Source organism: Oncorhynchus clarkii, chromosome 5 (genome assembly GCF_045791955.1).
Source record: "Oncorhynchus clarkii lewisi isolate Uvic-CL-2024 chromosome 5, UVic_Ocla_1.0, whole genome shotgun sequence".
Lineage (NCBI taxonomy): Eukaryota > Metazoa > Chordata > Actinopteri > Salmoniformes > Salmonidae > Oncorhynchus > Oncorhynchus clarkii.
In genome coordinates, this window is record NC_092151.1 from 57,241,893 (window position 1) to 57,263,636 (window position 21,744).

General features: G+C 43.0%; 1 protein-coding gene across 2 annotated transcripts in view; it reads right to left on the minus strand.

Annotated features, from left to right (window-relative positions):
• The window catches only part of LOC139409060 (homer scaffold protein 3b), a 44,412-nt gene that overhangs the window by 13,464 nt on the left and 9,204 nt on the right, over positions 1–21,744 (minus strand). For both annotated transcript variants that reach the window (XM_071153728.1, XM_071153729.1), the window contains 5 exons: positions 12,354–12,510; positions 11,607–11,738; positions 11,394–11,501; positions 2,830–2,966; positions 1,214–1,370 (listed from right to left, as the gene is read on the minus strand). In XM_071153728.1, coding sequence (XP_071009829.1) covers positions 1,214–1,370; positions 2,830–2,966; positions 11,394–11,501; positions 11,607–11,738; positions 12,354–12,510 — 691 coding nt within the window. The remainder of the gene's footprint in view (positions 1–1,213; positions 1,371–2,829; positions 2,967–11,393; positions 11,502–11,606; positions 11,739–12,353; positions 12,511–21,744) is intronic.

Here is a 21,744-nt window from a genome sequence, read left to right on the forward strand (position 1 = left end):
TTACTGCTTGCTCACAACAGCCCTTTCACACCACCGCTGACAACATGGACAACAGTATTACTGATGACACCTGAAGCCAATCTAACCCCAACATACAAGTACATGAAAATAGTCCTTTCTGAAATTCTCCTTTCGTCTCTAAAACAGTTATCAAATTGCCTTGCAGGAAAATGAATAGGAGCTCAAGTCGAATACATTATGGTGAAATTACCTGAAAAGAGCTTGTATGAACAATGTTAGCATTTTGAGAGAACCAACAAATGGGATTTTAAAACAGTGTGCACTCTACTGTCCCTTGGTATAGTTTGTATTTAAAAAGGACTTCCTCGCTTTGCTCCTACCGCATCTCAGCTACTGTCTACAGAAGTGCAAGGCAAGACATGAGAGAGTAGACTGGGGACCAGAGCATCTCTGCAGTGTCAGAGATACCCCCGAAAATAAACCGACCCCTTCAGTAAATCGTGTCTACCGCTTGGAGAGCCTGGAGAGGAAAGGGCTTACTTTAAATGGTGGCTTGGTAGAAAATCCTAGCCAATGTCTTGCCTGCTCTCCCTCTGGGTGATTTGTCATTTCCTCCACAACTAGGGCAGGGGGAAATAGGGTGTCCTGTCCTCAAACTGCTTCACCGCCCCGCCAAGCCCTGGAGACATGGTCTACTTCCAACCACCTGGTTGACTTTGTTGCAGAAGTGGATAACCTTAGCTTTTTTTTGGACTGAGATGGATGTTGTTCCCCTCAGTGCCTGAAGCTAAAATAGGACTGTTGACAGCTCATTTCTTCCAGAAGATGTTACGCTGGTACTTTAATCTGCCACATGAAAGAACCTCAATAAGCTTGACCAAGGACACATCTCTTTTTCCAATTAAGTTTAAATTAAGCTAAACACATTTCTCCCTCTGATTATCCAGGCACATCAACAGTGATACATAAAAAATGTTATCAAACCGGTGGAACCTGCAGCCAAATGTCAGCACGGTCCTTAGACATAACCCCAGTTTAACTACCATGTGACCACTGATCTTCAGTAGATCTTCATATTATGTTGCTTTGAGAATGGTCTTTCTCATGGGCACGATCCCACTTTGACCACCAAAGTGGCAAAGTGTAAGGGTTACCCCCTCTTTAAATCTAATAATCTACCATTATGGATCCAGACCAGTTAGCTGGGATGCAGACAACCGGAATAGCAGTGGTCTGTCACCGTAACTCTTACCTGATCTCGGAGCCTGCCAGTCTCCTCCTGATACTCAGCCAGCTGTTTCTTCCACTCTTCCACGCCAGTGTTAGCCTCGTGAAGCGCCGCCACTAGCTTAGCGTTGCTATCCTGCAGGGTGAACAGCTCTGCCTCCAGGTTAATCTCACATATGGACCTGGAGGGAAAAACCAAATCAGAAGATTAGTGCACCATGATCAGACAAATCAGAGGTCATAGTCAGGTGCAAAGTACTGCTCCCCAAGTGGTATACAGTACAGCTATTAAGTGGTTTTAGAATTCCTGTCATGCCAGAATGTGGTACCATTAGAGTCATTATATTGAATGGACAAGAGCTTTCAAATAATTTGCGGGAGATGGGAAAATTCCAAACAGTCTTCTAAGACCAGCATCTTCTAAAGTACTGAGGCCTCAGGCAAAAAAACACCCCCATGCCATTTCTAACTGTCTGCCAACTACCAACCAACTCACCATAGCAACAGGCACTAAAAAAACAACAACATACAACTCTCATTACATGCAAGAAAAGAACAAGGAGGGTTTGTCAGAGAACATTTTAAAATGGTATATTATGTGCTTGGGTGGGATGGAAGGCAGACTGGTGTCTGAATGGCTCTGCTGTAGAGCCTCATTAATGACCATGTTTTAACTGCACATGACTCAGCCTCATACAGGTCAGTGGCCACCTGTCATTGGGCTCAACCTCCCACTCACAACAACCTCCACAATAGGAGAAACCATACCGCCTAGGGCCATGGCTTGATTTTGCTAGTACATTTCCACAGCTAAAACGCATCCCATACACTCTATATAGGAGTTATTTTCTAATGGTTTGCTTTAAGCACTAATCTGCTTTCCTCTCGCCACGCACGCTCCTTCCTCCCTAACGTAGCGGTGAGTTAAATCGTGTGCGACAGTTTCCCGGGTCACATCATCCTATTAAGTGAGCTCAGCGTTCGTGTTCCTTTCCATTCACTTAGGCACCATACATCCCATGTTCTAAAAAGGCTTCACCTCTGCCATTGTGATCACATTGCCGCTTTCGCACCACAACCCACTGAACCTCTATCATCATCTGGCACGTTAGCGCAAACTCTGCCCCAGAAATCAGATGACGGAGAACACACACTATGCCTGGCGACACGTGATAGCTGCTCAGTGACTCACTAGGTAACCCAACAGTTGCACGACAACACCAGATAGTGGGAGACAATAGGCTACATTTACATTGAAAATGTCACACCATGCTACCACAATTAAAATAAAATGTCACAATCTGGTGCCAGCTAATTTGAAAGGTTATTTGAAGACACCAATGTGACTTCACACCGACGGGGTGGCACATTATTACCATTTGGAGAAAAATAGTGTGCACTGTATGCTTTACATTTTATACATGGTCTACAGTATTTAAATTTAACCTTCATTTAACCAGGAAGTCACACTGAGCTCAGAATACCTCTTTCCCAAGGGAGACCTAGCCACTGTAAACAATGACCATGGTGGCACAATGGAAGTAGACTTTTTTGGATCTCATTGTGTAACTACGAGGTGTGTGTTTGGCAAACTGCTGTGTGCAGGGGGGGGGGGGGGGGGGGGCTGTTCCATAACATTACCCTTCAGACAGCATCTTCTTAATGCGCTCCTTCTCCGACGTCAGCTGCTCCATGTCGGCGCTCTTGCTGCGGAACAGCTTGTCCTCGGGTCCGTTGACAGTCAGCAGCGGCGGCGAGTGGCGGTCCTCTGATAAGTCCTGGGGGACCACAGGGACATGATTAGTGACAGGAAGGATATCATGGAAATGAGTTACCCGGACACCTCCAATCCTACTGTATGTTCAACTCTTCCTCGTTGTCAAAGCTCAATGAAGCTGACCACAACTACTCTACATTATGAAGGGAAGGGGTGGCCAACCAGCCTCCTGCAGAGCTACTGGGTATGCAGGTTTTTTCTCAAGCCCTACTCTAACACACCTGATTCCACTAATTAGCTGCTCAGTAAGACTTTGATATGCTTAATTGGGTGTGTTACAACATGAGGTGTTCCAAAAGCCTGCATATCCCAGTGGCTCTCCAGGAGGTGAGTTGGCCAAACCTGACATAACTCTAGAACGGCCTAACAGGCCTAAGGATTGGTTTAGACAAACCAGGGCTCACTTCAATATGTTTTTAATACAAATGTGAGCTCTTGGTTAAAATCGTGGATGAATAAGTGATGTGTCCATCTCATGTGTCTTTCTGAACTAACAGACCACACATAGGGATCTCTCTCTGATATCTCTGTCTGTATCTGAATTTGGTGTGCTTGTTATGGGAATTAAATGGATACTTCAGGATTTTGGCAATGAGGCCTTTTATCAACTTCCCTAGTCAGATTAACTCGTGGATACCATTTTTATGTCTGTGTGCAGTTTGAAGTAAGTTGCTATCTAGCGCAATTGCTAACTAACATGAGTGCAATGACTGGAAGTCTATGGGTATATATATTAGCATGGTAGCAGACCATAGACTTCATCATTGCGCTAATGCTAGTTTGCATTGGCTCGCGAAACTACCTCCAACTTCCTTCATACTTGACACAGAGACATACAAATGGTGTCCACGAGTTCATCCAACTCAGGGGAAGTACGAAGCATCCCTGTAAGAAAACATGAACGCTTAAAATAAAGACTGAGCATGTCCTACAGTGTTCCCATTCAATTCAAATAATTTGTTTGGATCTGAAAAGGGAGCGGAATGACTATTCATTTCACACTGCATATCTCTATTTGTCATAGCTATTCCCCTGCCAGTTGGAGCATTGACATTCAGGGGCTGTACAATGAGACAGAAACAGGGCAGCTCAGCATTTGTGATGTGAGTAGATATTTATTGTTCGAGGGACATTCAAACTGTTTTTTAAAATTCTGTATTAGTATTGTACCGTTTTTGTTACCTGACAAAGATAAATGGTTGAAACATTAGCCCTCGTTAGTACAATAAAATGACAGGAAGAAGATGACAAGCTGTCGCTATAGATTCAGACACCTCATTCAAAACAACAGGTTGCCAAAAGTAATTATGTCATTTATCAACCTCCATACTGATGTAGGATCTTAATTTGAGCCACTTTGCTAAATAACCCTACAGAAACAGGAAGTGTGAATTATTATGGGGCTTATAATTATTGGACGTTTTTGTAGGGGTTGATAAAGGGAAAATCAAGTCTGACATTTCAAAGTGAAAATTACAAACTTCAGAAGCCTCGCAGGAAATTCTCCTGCAACAGGGTGATCAAATGAAGATCCTACATCTGTATCCGCAACGCAGGTTCAAAGTTGAACAAGCAACCATGGGGAGCCACACAGCTGCTAAACGCATTACTTTGTAGAGCATGAAGCAGCATATGGCTCTTTCCTTTTAAAATGATTTAAATTCGAAGGAACATTGCCCCAGTTGCAATGCTTCCTTTCATTTGTATGCCAGTGGATACTGAAAGACAATTCTCTGTATTGTACAGTGCATTCGGAAAGTATTCAGACCCATTGACTTTTAGCACATTTTGTTAAGTTATAGCCTTATTATAAAATGGATTAGAGAAATGTTTTCCCTCAATCTACACACAATACCCTATAATGACAAAGTGAAAAGCGGGTTTAATACATTTTTGCAAATGTATTTAAAATAAAAAGCAGAAATGTCTTATTTACATCAGTAATCAGACCCTTTGCTTTATGAGACTCGAAATTGAGTTCAGGCACATCCTGTTTCCATTGATCATCCTTGAGATGTTTCTACAACTTGATTTTCCACTTGTGATTAATTCAATTGATTGGACATGATTTGGAAAGGCACACACCTGTCTATTTAAGGTTCCACAGTTGACAGTGCATGTCAGAGCAAAAACCAAGCCGAGGTCGAAGGGATTGTCCGTAGAGCTCCGAGACAGGATTGTGTCGAGGCACAGATCTGTGGAAGGGTACCAAAAAATGTCTGCAGCATTGAAGGTCCCCAAAACCACATTCTTAAATGGAAGACGTTTGGAACCACCAAGACTCTCCCTAGAGCTGGCCGCCCGGCCAAACTGAGCAATCGGGGGAGAAAGGCCTTGGTGACCAAGAACCTGATGGTCACTGACAGCGTTCCAGAGTTCCTCTGTGGAGATGGGAGAACCTTCCAGAAGCACTCCACCAATCAGGCCTTTGTGATAGATTGGCCAGAAGGAAGCCACTCCTCAGTAAAAGGCACGACAGCCAACTTGAAGTTCGCCAAAAGTTACGTAAAGGACTCTCAGACCATAAGAAACAAGATTCTCTAGTCTAATGAAACCAAGATTGAACTCTTTGGTCTGAATGCCAAGTGTCACGTTTGGTGGAAACCTGGCACCATCCCTATGGTGAAGCATGGTGGTGGCAGCATCATGCTGTTGGAATGTTTTTCAGCTGCAGTGACTGGGAGATTAGTCGGGATTCAAGGGAAAGATGAACGGGACAAGCCAGAGCCCGGACTTGAACCTGATCGAACATCTGAAAATAGCTGTGCAGCGACGCTCCCCATCCAACCTGACAGATCTTGAGAGGATCTGCAGAGAAGAATGGGAGAAACTCCCCAAATACAGGTGTGCCAGGCTCGAGGTGTCATACCCAAGAAGACTTGAGGCTGTAATCACTGCCAAAGATGCTTCAACAAAGTACTGAGTAAAGGGTCTGAATACTTATGTAAATGTGAGTTTTTTACATTTTTTTTATAAATTAGCAAAACATTCTAAAAACCTGTTTTAGCTTTGTCATTATGTGGTATTGTGTGTAGATTGCGGGAAAAAGCAATTTAAGAGTTCGACACCCCATAAGTATGTTGTACCAAAGTTGACTGACTGAAAGGGAACTAAACTTGAGCTCGACAAGCGCCGAGTGCATCGGTGAGGCATTACACCCCTGCACTCAGAAAATCTTGTATTATTAATTAGTCTCAGAGTCAGCCTGTGTGTATTCCCCCAAGGAAGTTGTTTCTACAACCTAGCTACTCCCTCACTATACTTAAAAAAACGTGGATAAAAAAATGCACAGGGCCAGCATTCAAAACAGAGCTAGCGCTAGCTAGGTCCAAAAGTGAAGAGCAAGAAATCAAAGCTAAGACAACTCCACACACCAAAGTCAATGGCTAGGGAGCACAGTTCTCTAAATTATTCACAATGTGGATCATGTTTAAGTAATAATGGATTACAAATTTCCAACAGTTTTCCCTCATCGTTGACTAGTGCATTCCAATTGGAGCAAGTGCAAACATACGACAGTCCTACATCCTAACGAGCGGAATAGCTCATTAGGGTTGTAATTCAAATGATGATATCGCAAGTGGAATCTTCTCCCTTAAAATGTACAGACAGATTGTATTTGATCATGGGATGATATGCTTTTTTTTCTCTTTCCCGCTCTCCAAATCTACCCTCATCATACTGCAACTGCATTATTGAGAACAATGTCTCATGGAAACACTAGGGGGTCTTCTAGGAACTCCCAAGTCCCATTGAAAATGCCTCATGAAGTAGGCCATCTGGGATGTGATGGGGAGAATGCCTTTGGAATAACGTGCAGGGAGTGCGCTCTCCGTGCCAGTCGGCAGCAGAGAGAAAAGAGGTGTAATAGACATGACACTAACCTGAGAGAGCTGTGAGATGAGCAAGCAGATGGTGGATCAGTGGCAGCGAGGCAGAGGGCACCCACGTGGGGGGAAAAGAGAATAGGTGAGAAGAGAAAGAAGAGCGAGAGATAAGTGTGTTTTCATGAACAAAGCTTAAAAAAAAAAGAGAGAGCAATAATCAGCAATATTTCAGTGTCATACTGTCTGCTCCGGTGCACACCATTTTATGCAACAACAAAAAAACAACCCTAAAACAGAGATAGTCACTGGTTATGCTTTATTTCAGTCAGCTATTCCCTTGATATTTTGTAATTACATTGTATAATGATAATTACATGCTAATTTCCTTTTGGATTCTGTGAGACTCATTGAAATTTGGTTCTAGGTAATTACTAATCATGTAGAATTAAGTACCCATTGTTACAACAATTTCTCTAGGAAAATATCATATATAGGAGTTTCATGACCATAAAAGGAAGACAATGAGATGATTAAAAACTATACATTTTAATTTCAAACAGCTATAAAATATTAAACCAAAGTTATAACCCTGTGCTACCGCAAACCAAGTACATCACCACTGTTTACTTATTTATCAGTCTTTGTCAAACCTATTTTCCTTGCTTTATACCTTTCCTTTACACTTGGTTTCCTTGAGACCATGAACCAGCGTTATTAATTAATAAGCCCTTGCATCAGAGGCATATTTCGGTACATGCCGGCTCTCTTTGTGGGTTCTTAGCGGTGAGGTCATATTAAATATAGACAACCGTCGTACTCGAGCACAACCATCTGCCCTTTTCATATGGCTGCCATCATGTGTTGGTTCACAGGGAAGTTCCTAGCTCCTGTCATGAATGACCATGATGCGCCTACAGCATGACGCGACCCACGCCTCGAATGCAGACTTCAACATCTCAGTAGACAAACGTGGCTTCCTCTCCTTATCTCCTTTCTGTCATCTGCTCTGACAAAAAATGTGAAAGAAGTGGACAGGTGAAAGCTAATTCCCAATAGACATCAAGCATATTGCTTTCACCTATCAGATACGAAGCCGAGGATGAAAGTAATATACTTTAGACTGTTGAGATGCACCCTAACCACATAGCTCTGCATCAGTGGGAGTGTGCTGCTGCCTTGGAGGCAGTGAAAGAAGTGGGTGTACCCATGCTATTTGTCATTGGCCAGGGCTTGTAAGGTTTGGAGTGTGGTGAATTAATACAATGGGAGAGGAGAGGTACCAAAACCTGGAGCATCAACAATGCTTCTATTGTAGCTGTCCCTCCAGCTACAAAATAAAGTCACTACTAAGCTTTTCAACACTAAAATACAGGACCTCCAGACAAAGATTTTACAGTTATATCACAGACGTGACAACACGTCTGCCATAACCATAATGACTTAAGTCAATTACAATAATTATTTCATGAAGTGGTGTCATATTAGGACCGCCGTGTGTATGCTAAATGTCGGCATATATTTCATACATGAAACTGCACCACTTGTGTTTAATTCATAGAACACAAATCGATACGTTTTACTTATCTTATCTACAAGTCAAACAGAAAGCCAAAGTCAGACTGTGTGTGTGTGTGTGGCTGAAAGGACAGAGATGAGTGCACTCTAGATGGAGGAGAGGAATGAGTCAGTGAACTGTACAAAGAAATGCGCTGTGCTCCAGCCAGTTTCCTAGGTGACCCCACTGCAATTACATTATACATTCCCAAAGTAGCCAAAGGAATGTTTCCGCCTGGTGTCAACGGACACGGGGGCATAGTTTGTTGAACTAATGTGATAAAAACAGAGTGAAATCAGATCACATCAAAATAAGCCCAGCTGTAAGATGTGCCTTGTAAAACATGACTCGAGAATATCACAAACCAGGAAAGCTATGAAGAAGAATGTACCGTTGTTTCTGCTGTATTGTTGAAGTTGTGTCACATTTATGAATACCCAAACAATGACTTCCCGGGGTATCTCCTCTATACCGCCCATTGTTCATAGTCATGCATAATAGGAATTCATGCCAGTAGAATGCCGCCTAACGCCTGTTTATCTCAATATGCTAAACAGCGGGGCTATTGTACAGTTACACAAAGGCTCTGGTTGGCTGTAGACAGTATGGACAACTGCTTCCCCCGTGACTAGCGCTATTCTGAAAAAAAAAGATGTTTGCCTTATACTGTTGGCAGCTACTCATGTTCAATGGCTTGTTGTTAGTGGTTTGCAGCACACACACAGCTCTCATTCAATGCATGTTGGTACCAAAACAAATAACCAAAATAGCCCTAGCACTTATCAAACAATAGATTACAATTACTTTGCTGAAATAGCCATTCAAATGAATTGGACGAGCCATCGATTCAGGTTGGCTCTGTAACAACGAGCTGTATAACAATGTGATTTCCAAACGCAATTAGTTTGTATTTACATAGTTTGCGCGGTGTATAAAATGTGTCTCCCGCCCACATTGGCTCAAGCTGTCATTATTTATACAGCAAATCCTTCAAACGTAACCCAGTGATAATATATCCCATATTAATTCCCAAGAAACAAACAACCATAATGCCTTTCAGCACACAACATGGTACAAGAGAGTCTTTGGAGGAATAGCCATGGGAAGTAGTTTGCGGTGGGGGTGCTGCGTTATTTTTTAGCAGACAGGAGGGACGCAGGAAAAAATGATTGCCCGCACTGAAGACGTCTATATCAGTCCACTAATACAGGACTAATAAAGGCCCAGTGCACCACTTTTGTGAAAATGTTTTTACAAAAATGTATTTGAGTGTTTACCAGCTTTTGTAACTGATAATTATCTGTACAAAAAAGTTAATCTGATAATATTTATGGAATATAAAAATACTTGCTTGATATAGCTTATGTTTTCTAGTTTCTTAAAATACTTATTTCTATGTGAAAACTGAAATGGTCTATTCATTCCTTTTCCATTTTAGCAGACGCTCTTATTCAGAGCAACTTACGTAAGTAAGTAACTTAAGTAGTAAGTGCATGAATTCACATACTTTTTTGTACTGGTCCCCTGTGGGAATCAAACCCACAACCCTAGCATTGCAATCACCATGATCTATCAACAACCACATCACCACAAACCAGCTGATGTCTCAATGTACTCAATTACTGTATTGTACATTGTTTTTCTTCATGGTGAGGGAAAGTCTACAGGTACAAACCTACATGACCAGCCTACATACAACACAGTAATGTACATTTACATGAAGTGGTTTGTAAGAACGGTAAATTAATGACCGCAAAAAATTGGTTGTTTTCCATGTTATTTGATCAAGAAAATATACACATTTGATGTGGATGTTTTGTGTCTTTGTCCATTACTTTGCACCTTTTTTTGTATTTTTGTATATATTTTTTTGTGATATCCAATTGTGATCTTGTCTCATCGCTGCAACTCCCGAAGGGCGCAGTGGTCTAAGGCATCACTACAGACCTGGGTTTGATCCTAGGCCTTGTCACAAGTGGCCATGACCGGGTGTCCCATAGGACGGCGCACAATTGGCCCAGCGTCATCCGGGTTAGGGGCTTTACATGGCTCATCGAAAAAAATATTGTCTCGGAGAGGCAAAAGTCTAGTCAAGCGTTCTTCGAAACATGACCCGCCAAACCGCACTTCTTAACACCCGCCCGTTTAACCCGGAAGCCAGCCACACCAATGTGTTGGAGGAAACACAGTTCAACTTGACGACTGAAGTCAGCCTGCTGGTGCCCGGCCCACCACAAGGAGTTGCTAGAATGCGATGAGCCATGTAAAGCCCCTAACCTGGATGACGCTGGGCCAATTGTGCGCCGTCCTATGGGACACCCGGTCATGGCCACTTGTGACAAGGCCTAGGATCGAACCCAGGTCTGTAGTGATGCCTCAAGCACTGCCTTAGACCACTGCGCCATTCGGGAGGCCCCAACTTTGCACCTTCTGATGTAAATGTTTGAACAGTGAAAAAAAAAGTATATATTAATACAAATAAATTTAGCGCACTGGGCTTTGAAAGTTTCTTCAAGTGCAGTCGCAAAAACCATCAAGCGCTATAATGAAACTGGCTCTCATGAGGACCGCCACAGGAAAGGAAGACCCAGGGTTACCTCTGCTGCAGAGGATAAGCTAATTAGAGTTACCAGCCTCAGATATTGCAGCCCAAATAAATGCTTCAGAGTTCAAGTAACAGACACATCTCAACATCAACTGTTCAGAGGAGACCGCGTGAAATCAGGCCTTCATGGTCGAATTGTTGCAAAGAAACCACTACCAAAGGACACCAATAATAATAAGAGAATGGCTTGGGCCAAGAAAGACGAGCAATGGACATTAGACCGGTGGAAATCTGTCCTTTGATCTGGAGTCCAAATTTGAGATTTTTGGTTCCAACCACTGTGTCTTTGTGAGACATAGAGTAGGTGAACGGATCATCTCCGCATGTGTACACACACACACGCGGTCCGTAGGGGTAGCACTGCTACGCCATGTGCTTATCTGTCATGCCTTAGCAGTCAACTTATGAGAATAATCGAACAACTGCAATTCCAGGCCTCACCTGTGGGGCGGCGATATTCAGCGCAGGGTTGGTCAGTTCAAATTTCTCCTGTGATTTCTCCCTTGCAAGACGCGCTGCTTCTTTCACTTCCTTGAACTGGTCTGAAAACTATGGAAGAAAAAGTTAAATATAATTATCAGAGTAATTCGTCAACCAGTGTGCATTATAAATGTGTTTCTTCTGAATTTGAGACAGTCTATAGTGGTGACTAACCTGCTGAAGCTGTTGCTCTGTGGAAAAGCCCAGGCCATACACGGTGTTGGCGCGGCTGTCAGCCCACTGGCCAAACTTCTGGGAGGTTTTGGTGAAGGTCATGTTGGGGGTGATGGTGCTGTTGATGATGGCCTATGATGGATGGCAGAGGCCATGAAATAAATCAACCGCTTATTTCTAATCAACAAAGCAACAAAGGAAAACTTCACACATCACTGCTTGATTCTGCCACCTTGCCTGGGGCCTACTGATAATAAATTCACAGAGAAAAACAACATTACCAACACATCAGACAAAGGCATTATTGTACAAAATGTACTAAATTGCAGACGTGTCTAAAGTTCACCATTTCCCTTTTTAATCCATCAACCCATTCAGTGAGCGAGAGCATTAACATTCTCATTGAGTAAGGACATCCACTCACTCTAGTACTGACAAAAACATAAGCAAAATAATAAGATGTGTGCTGACTACCTTTGAAGCACCCTTTGTAGGACAAGTATAGGGAGGCAGGACTAGAAAATGTTACATGCTCATTAGTCAAGAGCAGGCCAGCTCCCCTATAATGTGTGTGTTGGGAAGCAGCCAAGGGTACACCTAACTACCCTCTGCCAGACATGACACAGCAGGTCCTTACTAATGGTGTTACTCAAAGGGGACTCTGCTGTTCAATCATATTCCATCAAAGGCAATCTGGACAATGAGGACCATGTTGGTAAGAGAGAGCCAGCGGGGTTCACATCTCACCTTGGTGCCCCCCACACTGATGATGCGGTACACACTCCGATTGGCATCGTAGAAGAAGGAGACAGTGACGGCATGCTTGCTGGCCGGAAGCCAGTTCCTCTTGGTGGCCGGGTCTATCTGGAAGACGTGCGCTCTGGCACTGAAGATGGGTTGTTCCCTTCAGGGGAGAAACACACAATGCTATTTAGCAATGCAGCCCAGTCACTCACTGCCATTCTCTTCTAAGACATGGAGGTGAAATGGAGGACGTATGCACGTTACAGTTACATGATTCCATTGCTGCCAGTCAAGCTGTGGGAGGGGAGCCCCTTTTTGAGATTCACACTCGGATTCATTTTGAGCCCTGGAAATGGCTCTCTTTCAAATGAGCCACCACAACGCATTAACAACTTAAAGGCCAAACAAACAAAATAGTTCTGAAAAGAAAATGTTCTGCAGAGGCATATATTGCTCAGACATTCCCATCTTTTAAATGGATGGTATTTCATTATTTTTTATAGCCTGTGGGTATTGTTGAGGGTTTAGGTTAGGAGTGACCTAGTGTAGCAGGCATAAAATAAAGTCCTGATGCTAGATCTTCTACCTACTGGTAAATAACTCTACTGCACTGTTCAACCAATTCAGTAAATGTGGAGGAGGAGTTAAGATGGAGTGTCGCATTGTTAACGTCCAAAAGCGTAAGTCGCGCCACAGGCTCACTTTCCTTTTCCTCTGAAAATCAGGAACATCTGGTTGTTGGGTACTAGACAGAGGCTAGGAAGGAAAGGCCAGGGTTTTTTCTGCCATTTACATCCTTGTGTCGTGCCGCCTAAGCATTTTATTTAAGTACAAACAGTGGAGAAAAAACAGTGGGAGAATATGTAAGGATTGAAAAGCGCTTTCAGTGTAAACTTAAACAACTAAAACCAGATATAGAGTATGTAGAAAAGATACTGGACGTACACACTCAGTGGCCAGTTTTTTCGCTCCAACAGACAGAGTTGCAGGCAGACAGTTACTGTTTGATTGAATGTTAGAATGGGCAAAACGAGGACCTAAGTGACTTTGAGCCTGTTTTGATCGTCCGTGCCAGGCGCGCTGGTTCTAGTATCTCAGAAAAGTCCAGCCTCCAGCGCTTTTCACTTATGACAGTGTCTAGGGTTTACCGAGAACGGTGCGCAAAATTGAAAAACATCCAGTCAGTGGTAGTCCTGTAGGTGAAAACAACTCGTTAAAGGAGAATGGCACAACAGTGGTGTGCAGAACGGTATCTCAGAACGCACAACCCGTTGATAATTATTAATTATCACGGATCGGCTATTGAAGCAGATGACCACACAGGATTCCACTCTGATCAGCTAAAAACAAGAAGAAGCAGCTGCAGTTGGCATGTGATCACCAACACTGGACAATTGAGGAGTGGAAGAACATTGCCTGGTCCACCGAATACCGGTTGCTGTTGTGTTATGCGTAAGTAGCATGAATCCATGGCCCCATCCTGCCTGGTGTCAACAGTACAGGCTGGGCGATGGTGTGGGGATTGTTTTCCTGGCATTGCTAGGTCCTTTGATACCAATTGATCAACATTTCCATACCCCGAAGGATTCAATATGTTATGGATGCAAAGGGCGTGGTCTGAGCCGGCACTAGATGGGTGTAACATTTTTTTTTGTTTTTGTTGCATATAATCTTTGAGAACTAACAAATCACCAAAATAAAAGCTAAACAGGGAGAATTGAAAATTCCTAAAACAATGAATTTAGCAGTATAGATTTTGTTATTATGTTTGATCAAAATAACACAGCATTAGCCATGGAAAAAGGCATACAATGGCAGGAAATTAGCTTTAAACTGAAAACAATATTGCTATATTGTAGAATTGCAGGAAATTGGCTTAGAAATGCAAACATTTCTCTACACCACCACGATGGGGGCAGACCGCGCCACCCTGTTATGGCCCCTGCCACACCCACCGCCTAAGCTTTTGGATCCAGAAAAAACCTTGGAGGCTATCTGTTAAATTAACCTATATCAATGGATAGTGATTTGATATTTCCAGAAGCCAACTCATCCTCTAATTCAGGATTTCGCAAACTCGGTCTTGGGGCCCCCTTGGGTGCACAATTTGGTTTTTGCCTCAACGCTACACAGCTGATTAGTACTACACACACACACACTACACAGCTCATCAAGCTTTCATTATTTAAATCAGCTGTGTAGTGCTAGGGCAAAGACCAAAATGTGCACCCAGGGGGGGGCCCCAGGACAGAGTTTGAGAAACATTGCTGTAATTGATGTTCGCTAAGCCCTGCCCCAGAATTTTGGGCAACCAAGCTGTGCTCCAATGGATAGCAACACATGAAAGCCAGTGAGTAAAAATATATATAGTTTAAATAATTGACCAGTGCACCAGTGGTACTGAAGTACATCCATTTCCAATGGAACGCTGCGTTTGCCTTGTAGCACTGCGTTGCAGAGGCAGTTTCAGGGCGTTCTGTATGTTGCATATGTTGGATTTATCGAAAGTATGCATAATGCCTCGATCACACCTTCAGTGTAATTGTGCAAAATGGTACACAGCAGCATCTACATGTGTGCAACAAAAGTTCAACATTCACCTTTTGCTACCATTTCTGTCAAGCCGTCTATGCATAGTTTGACGCATATGTTCCATGTCTGATAAATCCAACGTATTCACCACACAGAACGCACTACAACTGCCTCTGCAACACAACGCTGCAAGGCAAACACAGCTGAACGTACTTCTGGTGTACCAAAATGCAATGACACTGTCGGTGTGATCGAGGCGTAAAGGACATGCTGGTGGCGCAGTCACTTATGACCTATCGAAATCTCCCAAGGAACGTTTGGATGATGCCCATGGTTTCTTCCCATCACAATTGTGTGGCCTGTACAGGTATTAAAAAGTCCAACACCTTCAGATCGTTCATTACAAATAAAGAATACACGATCAATAGATTAATTGCCTGTGGATCTAACAATGTAGTGTATCTACTGTCTTGTCCATGCGGCTTGCAATACACTGGTATTCATTTTGCTCCTCCCTTCCTGTAGGCAGAAACTCAAAGAGGATGTACCAACGCTGGTCTGACCAATCTGAATCCACATTTCAAGATAGTTTGATCACGCAGACTGGGATATGTTCCGGGTAGCTTGCGAGAATAATATTGACGAATATACTGATACGGTGACTGAGTTTATCAGGAAGTGTATAGGAGATGATGTACCCACTGTGACTATTAAAACCTTATCTAACCAGAAACTGTAGATAGATGGCAGATTTCACGCAAAACTGAAAGTGCGAACCACTGCATTTAACCATGGCAAGGTGACTGGGAATATAGCAGAAAACAAACAGTGTAGTTGTTCCTGCCGCAAGGCAATCCAACAGGCAAAACGTCAATATAGAGACAAAGTGGAGTCACAATTCAACGGCTCAGACATGAATGTATGTGGCAGGGTCTACAGACAATCACGGACTACAAAAGAAAAACCAGCTACATCGCGGACACCAACATCTTGCTTCCGGACAAGCTAAACACCTTCTTCACCCGCTTTGTGGATAACACAGTGCCACCGACGCAGCCCGCTACGAAGGACTCTGGGCTCTCCTTCTCCGATGTGAGTAAGACATTTAAGCATGTTAACCCTCACAAGGCTGCCGGCCGAGACCGCATCCCTAGCCGCGTCCTCAGAGAATGCACAGACCAGCTGGCTGGTGTGTTTACGGACATATTCAAACTCTCCCTATCTCAGTCAGCTGTCCCCACATGCTTCAAGATGGCCACCATTGTTCCTGTACCCAAGAAAGCTAAGGTAACTGAACTAAATGACTATAGCCCCATAGCACTCACTTCTGTCATCATGAAGTGCTTTGAGAGACTAGTCAAGGATCATATCACCTCTACCTTACCTGTCACCCCAGACCCACTTCAATTTGCTTACCGCCCCAATAGATCCATAGACGGTGCAATCGCCATCGCACTGCACACTGTCCTATCCCATCTGGACGAGGGATACCTATGTAAGAATGCTGTTCATTGACTATAGCTCAGCATTAAACACCATAGTACCCTCCAAGCTCATCATTAAGCTCGAGGCCCTGGGTCTGAACCCCGCCCTGTGCAACTGGGTCCTGGACTTCCTGACCGGCCGCCCCCAGGTGGTGAAGGTAGGAAACAACACCTCTACTTCACTGATCCTCAACACTGGGGCCCCACAAGGGTGTGTGCTTGGCCCCCTCCTGTACTCCCTGTTCACCACACATGATTGTGTGGCCAAGCAGGCATCCAACTCAATCTTCAAGTTTGCAGACATCACAACAGTGGTTGTGGGAGTGTGATGCCAAGAAAATAACCTCTCACTCAATGTCAATAAAACAAAGGAGATGATTGTGGACTGCAGTGGAGAAGGTGGAAAGCGTAAATTTCCTCGGTGTACACATAACTGACAAGACAGTGTGGTGAAGAAGGTGCAACAGAGACCAAAAACCCTAAAACATTTACAGATGCACAATTGAGAGCATCCTGTCGGGCTGTATCACCGCCTGGTACGGCAACTGCACCGCCAGCAACCACAGGGCTCTCCAGAGGGTGGTGCGGTCTGCCCAACACATCACCAGGGGCACACTTCCTGCCCTCCAGGACACCTACAGCACCCTGTGTCACAGGAAGGCCAAAAAGATCCTCAAGGACAACAACCACCCAAGCCACTGCCTGTTCAACCTGCTATCATCCAGAAGGCGAGGTCAGTACAGGTGCATCAAAACTGGGAACGAGAGACTGAAAAACAGCTTCTCTCTCCAGGCCATCAGACTGTTAAATAGACATGACTAGCACAGAGGCTGCTGCCCTATATATACATAGACTTTAAATCACTGGCCACTTTAATTAATAAGTGGAACACTAGTCACTTTAACAATGTCACTTTAATAATGTCACTTTAACAATGTTTTATATATCTTGCATTACTCATCTCATACGTATATGCTGTATTCTATTCTACTGCATCTTAATCTATGCCACTCTTGACATTGCCCATCCATGTATTTATATATTTTTAATTCCATTCCTTTACTTAGATTTGTGTGTGTTAAGTATGTGGTGAAATTGTTAGATATTACTGCACTGTCGGAGCTAGAAACACAATCATTTCACTACACCCGCAATAACATCTGCTAAACACGTGTATGTGACCAATAAAATTTTATTTATTTTGATTTATTTGATTTATTTATTCATTTTTTATACCTTGTCACAATAACTCGTCCAATAATTTGTTGTCATGTCAAATAACACTGTATTCAAAGTCCCCACTATTATGTATATTCTAACTAACTATAGAATTATAATAAACTATTTCCATGATTCCAAAAGTTCACCCAAGTGTTGATCTAAATCGCAACATTTGGTTAAAAATAAGGTCTAGTTTTTTTGTCCATATCATGGCAGTGTGGAAATTATCTCAAATGAGTGCAGGAAATGCAGAAATTGATGGAAATGCTGGAAATAATTTTAGGTTGATGTTGAATTGAACAGTATAAAACAATCTGAATGGCGAAAGACCCATTGAAATACTGTAGAATATATGTGTTGCTACCCTACGGTCACACACCACTCAAAGCAAATGTAGAACTTGTATTAATCAAAAACATAAAATACAGTCAAAAATGTGAAAGATATTTTGGCCATATCACCCAGCCCTAACACTTTGGTGAAGCTTAGTGGTGGCAGCATCATGCTGTGGGCATGTTTTTCAGCGGCAGGCAATGGGAAACTAGCCAGGATCGGGTGAAAGATGAACGGAGCAAAGTATATATAGATCCTTGATGAAAACCTGCTCCAGAGCGCTCAGGACCTCATACTAGGGCGAAGGTTCACCTTCCAACAGGACAACGACCCTAAGCGCACAGCCAAGACAACGCAGGAGTGGTTTTGGAACAAGTCTCTGAATGTCCTTGTGTGGCCCAGCCAAGGCCTGGACTTGAACCTGATCGAACATCACTGGAGAGATCTGAGAAGAGCTGTGCAGCAACGCTCCATCCAACCTGACAGAGCTTGAGAGGATCTGCAGAGAAGAATGGGAGAAACTCCCCAAATACAGATGTGGCAAGTTTGTAGCGAAGACTCAAGGCTGTAATCACTGCCAAAGGTGCTTCAACAAAGTACAGAGTAAAGGGTCTGAATACTTATGTAAATGTGATATTTAAATGTTTTATTTATAATACATTTTCAAAATTAAAATGAAAACTGTTTTTGCTTTGTCATTATGGGGTATTGTGTATAGATTGATTAAGGGAAAAACGATTTAATCCATTTTAGAATAAGGCTGTAACGTAACAAAATGTCGAAAAAGTGAAGGGGTCTGAGTTTATAAGGTGTCATAAAATATGGTGTCTCAAGCTCTATCGATCTCTGAGTAATTAGGAAAAAAACGAAGTGTTACTTTCGTCCCGGTTCCCCTTACAGTTCAATTACCTAGCTATACTGATTTTAATGAGCACAATACAACGTATGCCAAAAATATTATTTTTACTTTAAGGGAGAAGGAAGGCTCATTGCCTTTTGCCTTCAATTTGACTGAAACCAGGATATAGGCCAGATAAAGAATACAGGCTGTTGTTGGTATTTCAAATAGAATACAATTGTAATTTGTCACATGCGCCGAATACACCTTACCGTGAAATGGTTAAGGGCTTGTAAGTAAACAACAATGCAGTTAAGAAAAATAAGAGTTAAGAAAATATTTACTAAATAAACTAAAGTTTTAAAAAAGTTACACAATAAAATAACAATAACCAGGCTATATATACACACATACACACAGTGGGTACAAGTACAGAGTTAATGTGTGGGGCTACAGGTTAGTCCAGGTAATTGAGGTAATACAGTGCCTTGCGAAAGTATTCGGCCCCCTTGAACTTTGCGACCTTTTGCCACATTTCAGGCTTCAAACATAAAAATATAAAACTGTATTTTTTTGTGAAGAATCAACAACAAGTGGGACACAATCATGAAGTGGAACGACATTTATTGGATATTTCAAACTTTTTTAACCAATCAAAAACTGAAAAATTGGGCGTGCAAAATTATTCAGCCCCTTAAGTTAATACTTTGTAGCGCGATTACAGCTGTAAGTCGCTTGGGGTATGTCTCTATCAGTTTTGCACATCGAGAGACTGAATTTTTTTCCCATTCCTCCTTGCAAAACAGCTCGAGCTCAGTGAGGTTGGATGGAGAGCATTTGTGAACAGCAGTTTTCAGTTCTTTCCACAGATTCTCGATTGGATTCAGGTCTAGACTTTGACTTGGCCATTCTAACACCTGGATATGTTTATTTTTGAACCATTCCATTGTAGATTTTGCTTTATGTTTTGGATCATTGTCTTGTTGGAAGACAAATCTCCATCCCAGTCTCAGGTCTTTTGCAGACTCCATCAGCTTTTCTTCCAGAATGGTCCTGTATTTGGCTCCATCCATCTTCCCATCAATTTTAACCATCTTCCCTGTCCCTTTCATCTGACCAGAGCACCTTCTTCCACATGTTTGGTGTGTCTCCCAGGTGGCTTGTGGCAAACTTTAAACAACACTTTTTATGGATATCTTTAAGAAATGGCTTTCTTCTTGCCACTCTTCCATAAAGGCCAGATTTGTGCAATATACGACTGATTGTTGTCCTATGGACAGAGTCTCCCACCTCAGCTGTAGATCTCTGCAGTTCATCCAGAGTGATCATGGGCCTCTTGGCTGCATCTCTGATCAGTCTTCTCCTTGTATGAGCTGAAAGTTTAGAGGGACGGCCAGGTCTTGGTAGATTTGCAGTGGTCTGATACTCCTTCCATTTCAATATTATCGCTTGCACAGTGCTCCTTGGGATGTTTAAAGCTTGGGAAATATTTTTGTATCTAAATCCGGCTTTAAACTTCTTCACAACAGTATCTCGGACCTGCCTGGTGTGTTCCTTGTTCTTCATGATGCTCTCTGCGCTTTTAACGGACCTCTGAGACTATCACAGTGCAGGTGCATTTATACGGAGACTTGATTACACACAGGTGGATTGTATTTATCATCATTAATCATTTAGGTCAACATTGGATCATTCAGAGATCCTCACTGAACTTCTGGAGAGAGTTTGCTGCACTGAAAGTAAAGGGTCTGAATAATTTTGCACGCCAAATTTTTCAGTTTTTGTTTTGTTAAAAAAGTTTGAAATATCCAATAAATGTCGTTCCACTTCATGATTGTGTCCCACTTGATGTTGATTCTTCACAAAAAAATACAGTTTTATATCTTTATGTTTGAAGCCTGAAATGTGGCAAAAGGTCGCAAAGTTCAAGGGGGCCGAATACTTTCGCAAGGCACTGTATGTACTTGTAGGTAGGGGTAAAGTGACTATGCCTAGACAATAAACAGACTTGATGAAACGTATAGATTAACATGGATTCAAATCCTCCTGAAGATCAGTCCTGTAGCATAAATACAGTACATATTCATTCCCATTAGAGAATCAGATCTAGGTTCTACAGGAGCCCAGGAGAGCTTGGTTGTAAAGAAGCCATGCCTCACGCTGTGAAGCCTCATGTCTGAGCACAAGAGTGGGCAGAGAGAGAGAAAGAGAGAGAAAATGGGGCCTTGAGCCCTCCCCCTGGCCTGGAGGGAGTGGGTTGGAAGCCAAAAGCGAGGCCTCAGAAGGGAAAGCAAAGAGCCGTGGAGAGGAGGCAGGGGGGGTGGAGGAGGGGTGACCGTGACACACATTTCTGGGACACAGGCCTTTGTCTGGCCAGCTGGCACATTCCATGCTTCCCTGTAGGATCAAGGAGGACCCGGGGGGGGGGGGGGGGGGGGGGGGGGGGTGGCTCAACGAACCGTCAATTCAACGCTCCGCCAACGTTCTACCAACATGCTTCAATGCTCTACTAGCCTCTGCGCAGCCATGTCAAATCACCCTTACAGTGTTGTGCACAGGTATCCTAGAGATGAGGTAAATCTGGCAGTGACATTTTCAAATCAACATGGCACTGCTCTGCAAAGGTCATAATAAAGTCAGGGTTGTCCAGATAGATTATTGTAAACCTATTCCAGGTCATATTCATGAAACGTATAAGGAATCATTGAAACAAACAAGTTGGAGCTATATTATCAGAGGGGACGGTGAGCAGCTGATAGCTAGCGAGGTGAGTGGGACAGCAGCTGCTGGGCTGGCAGCCAACAGGATGAGAGGGAGGGAACTGAAGGAAAAGACTACTATTCTCCCCACGTATCTATATTTCATCACCTTTCCCGTGCTGTACGCACGCCCATATATTATAAATTAATCTAAACATTTCACAACACTGAATTAATCATGGGCTGGGTGCTGACGATGGATGGGCCGCTTTCTGTACCTGGTCAAA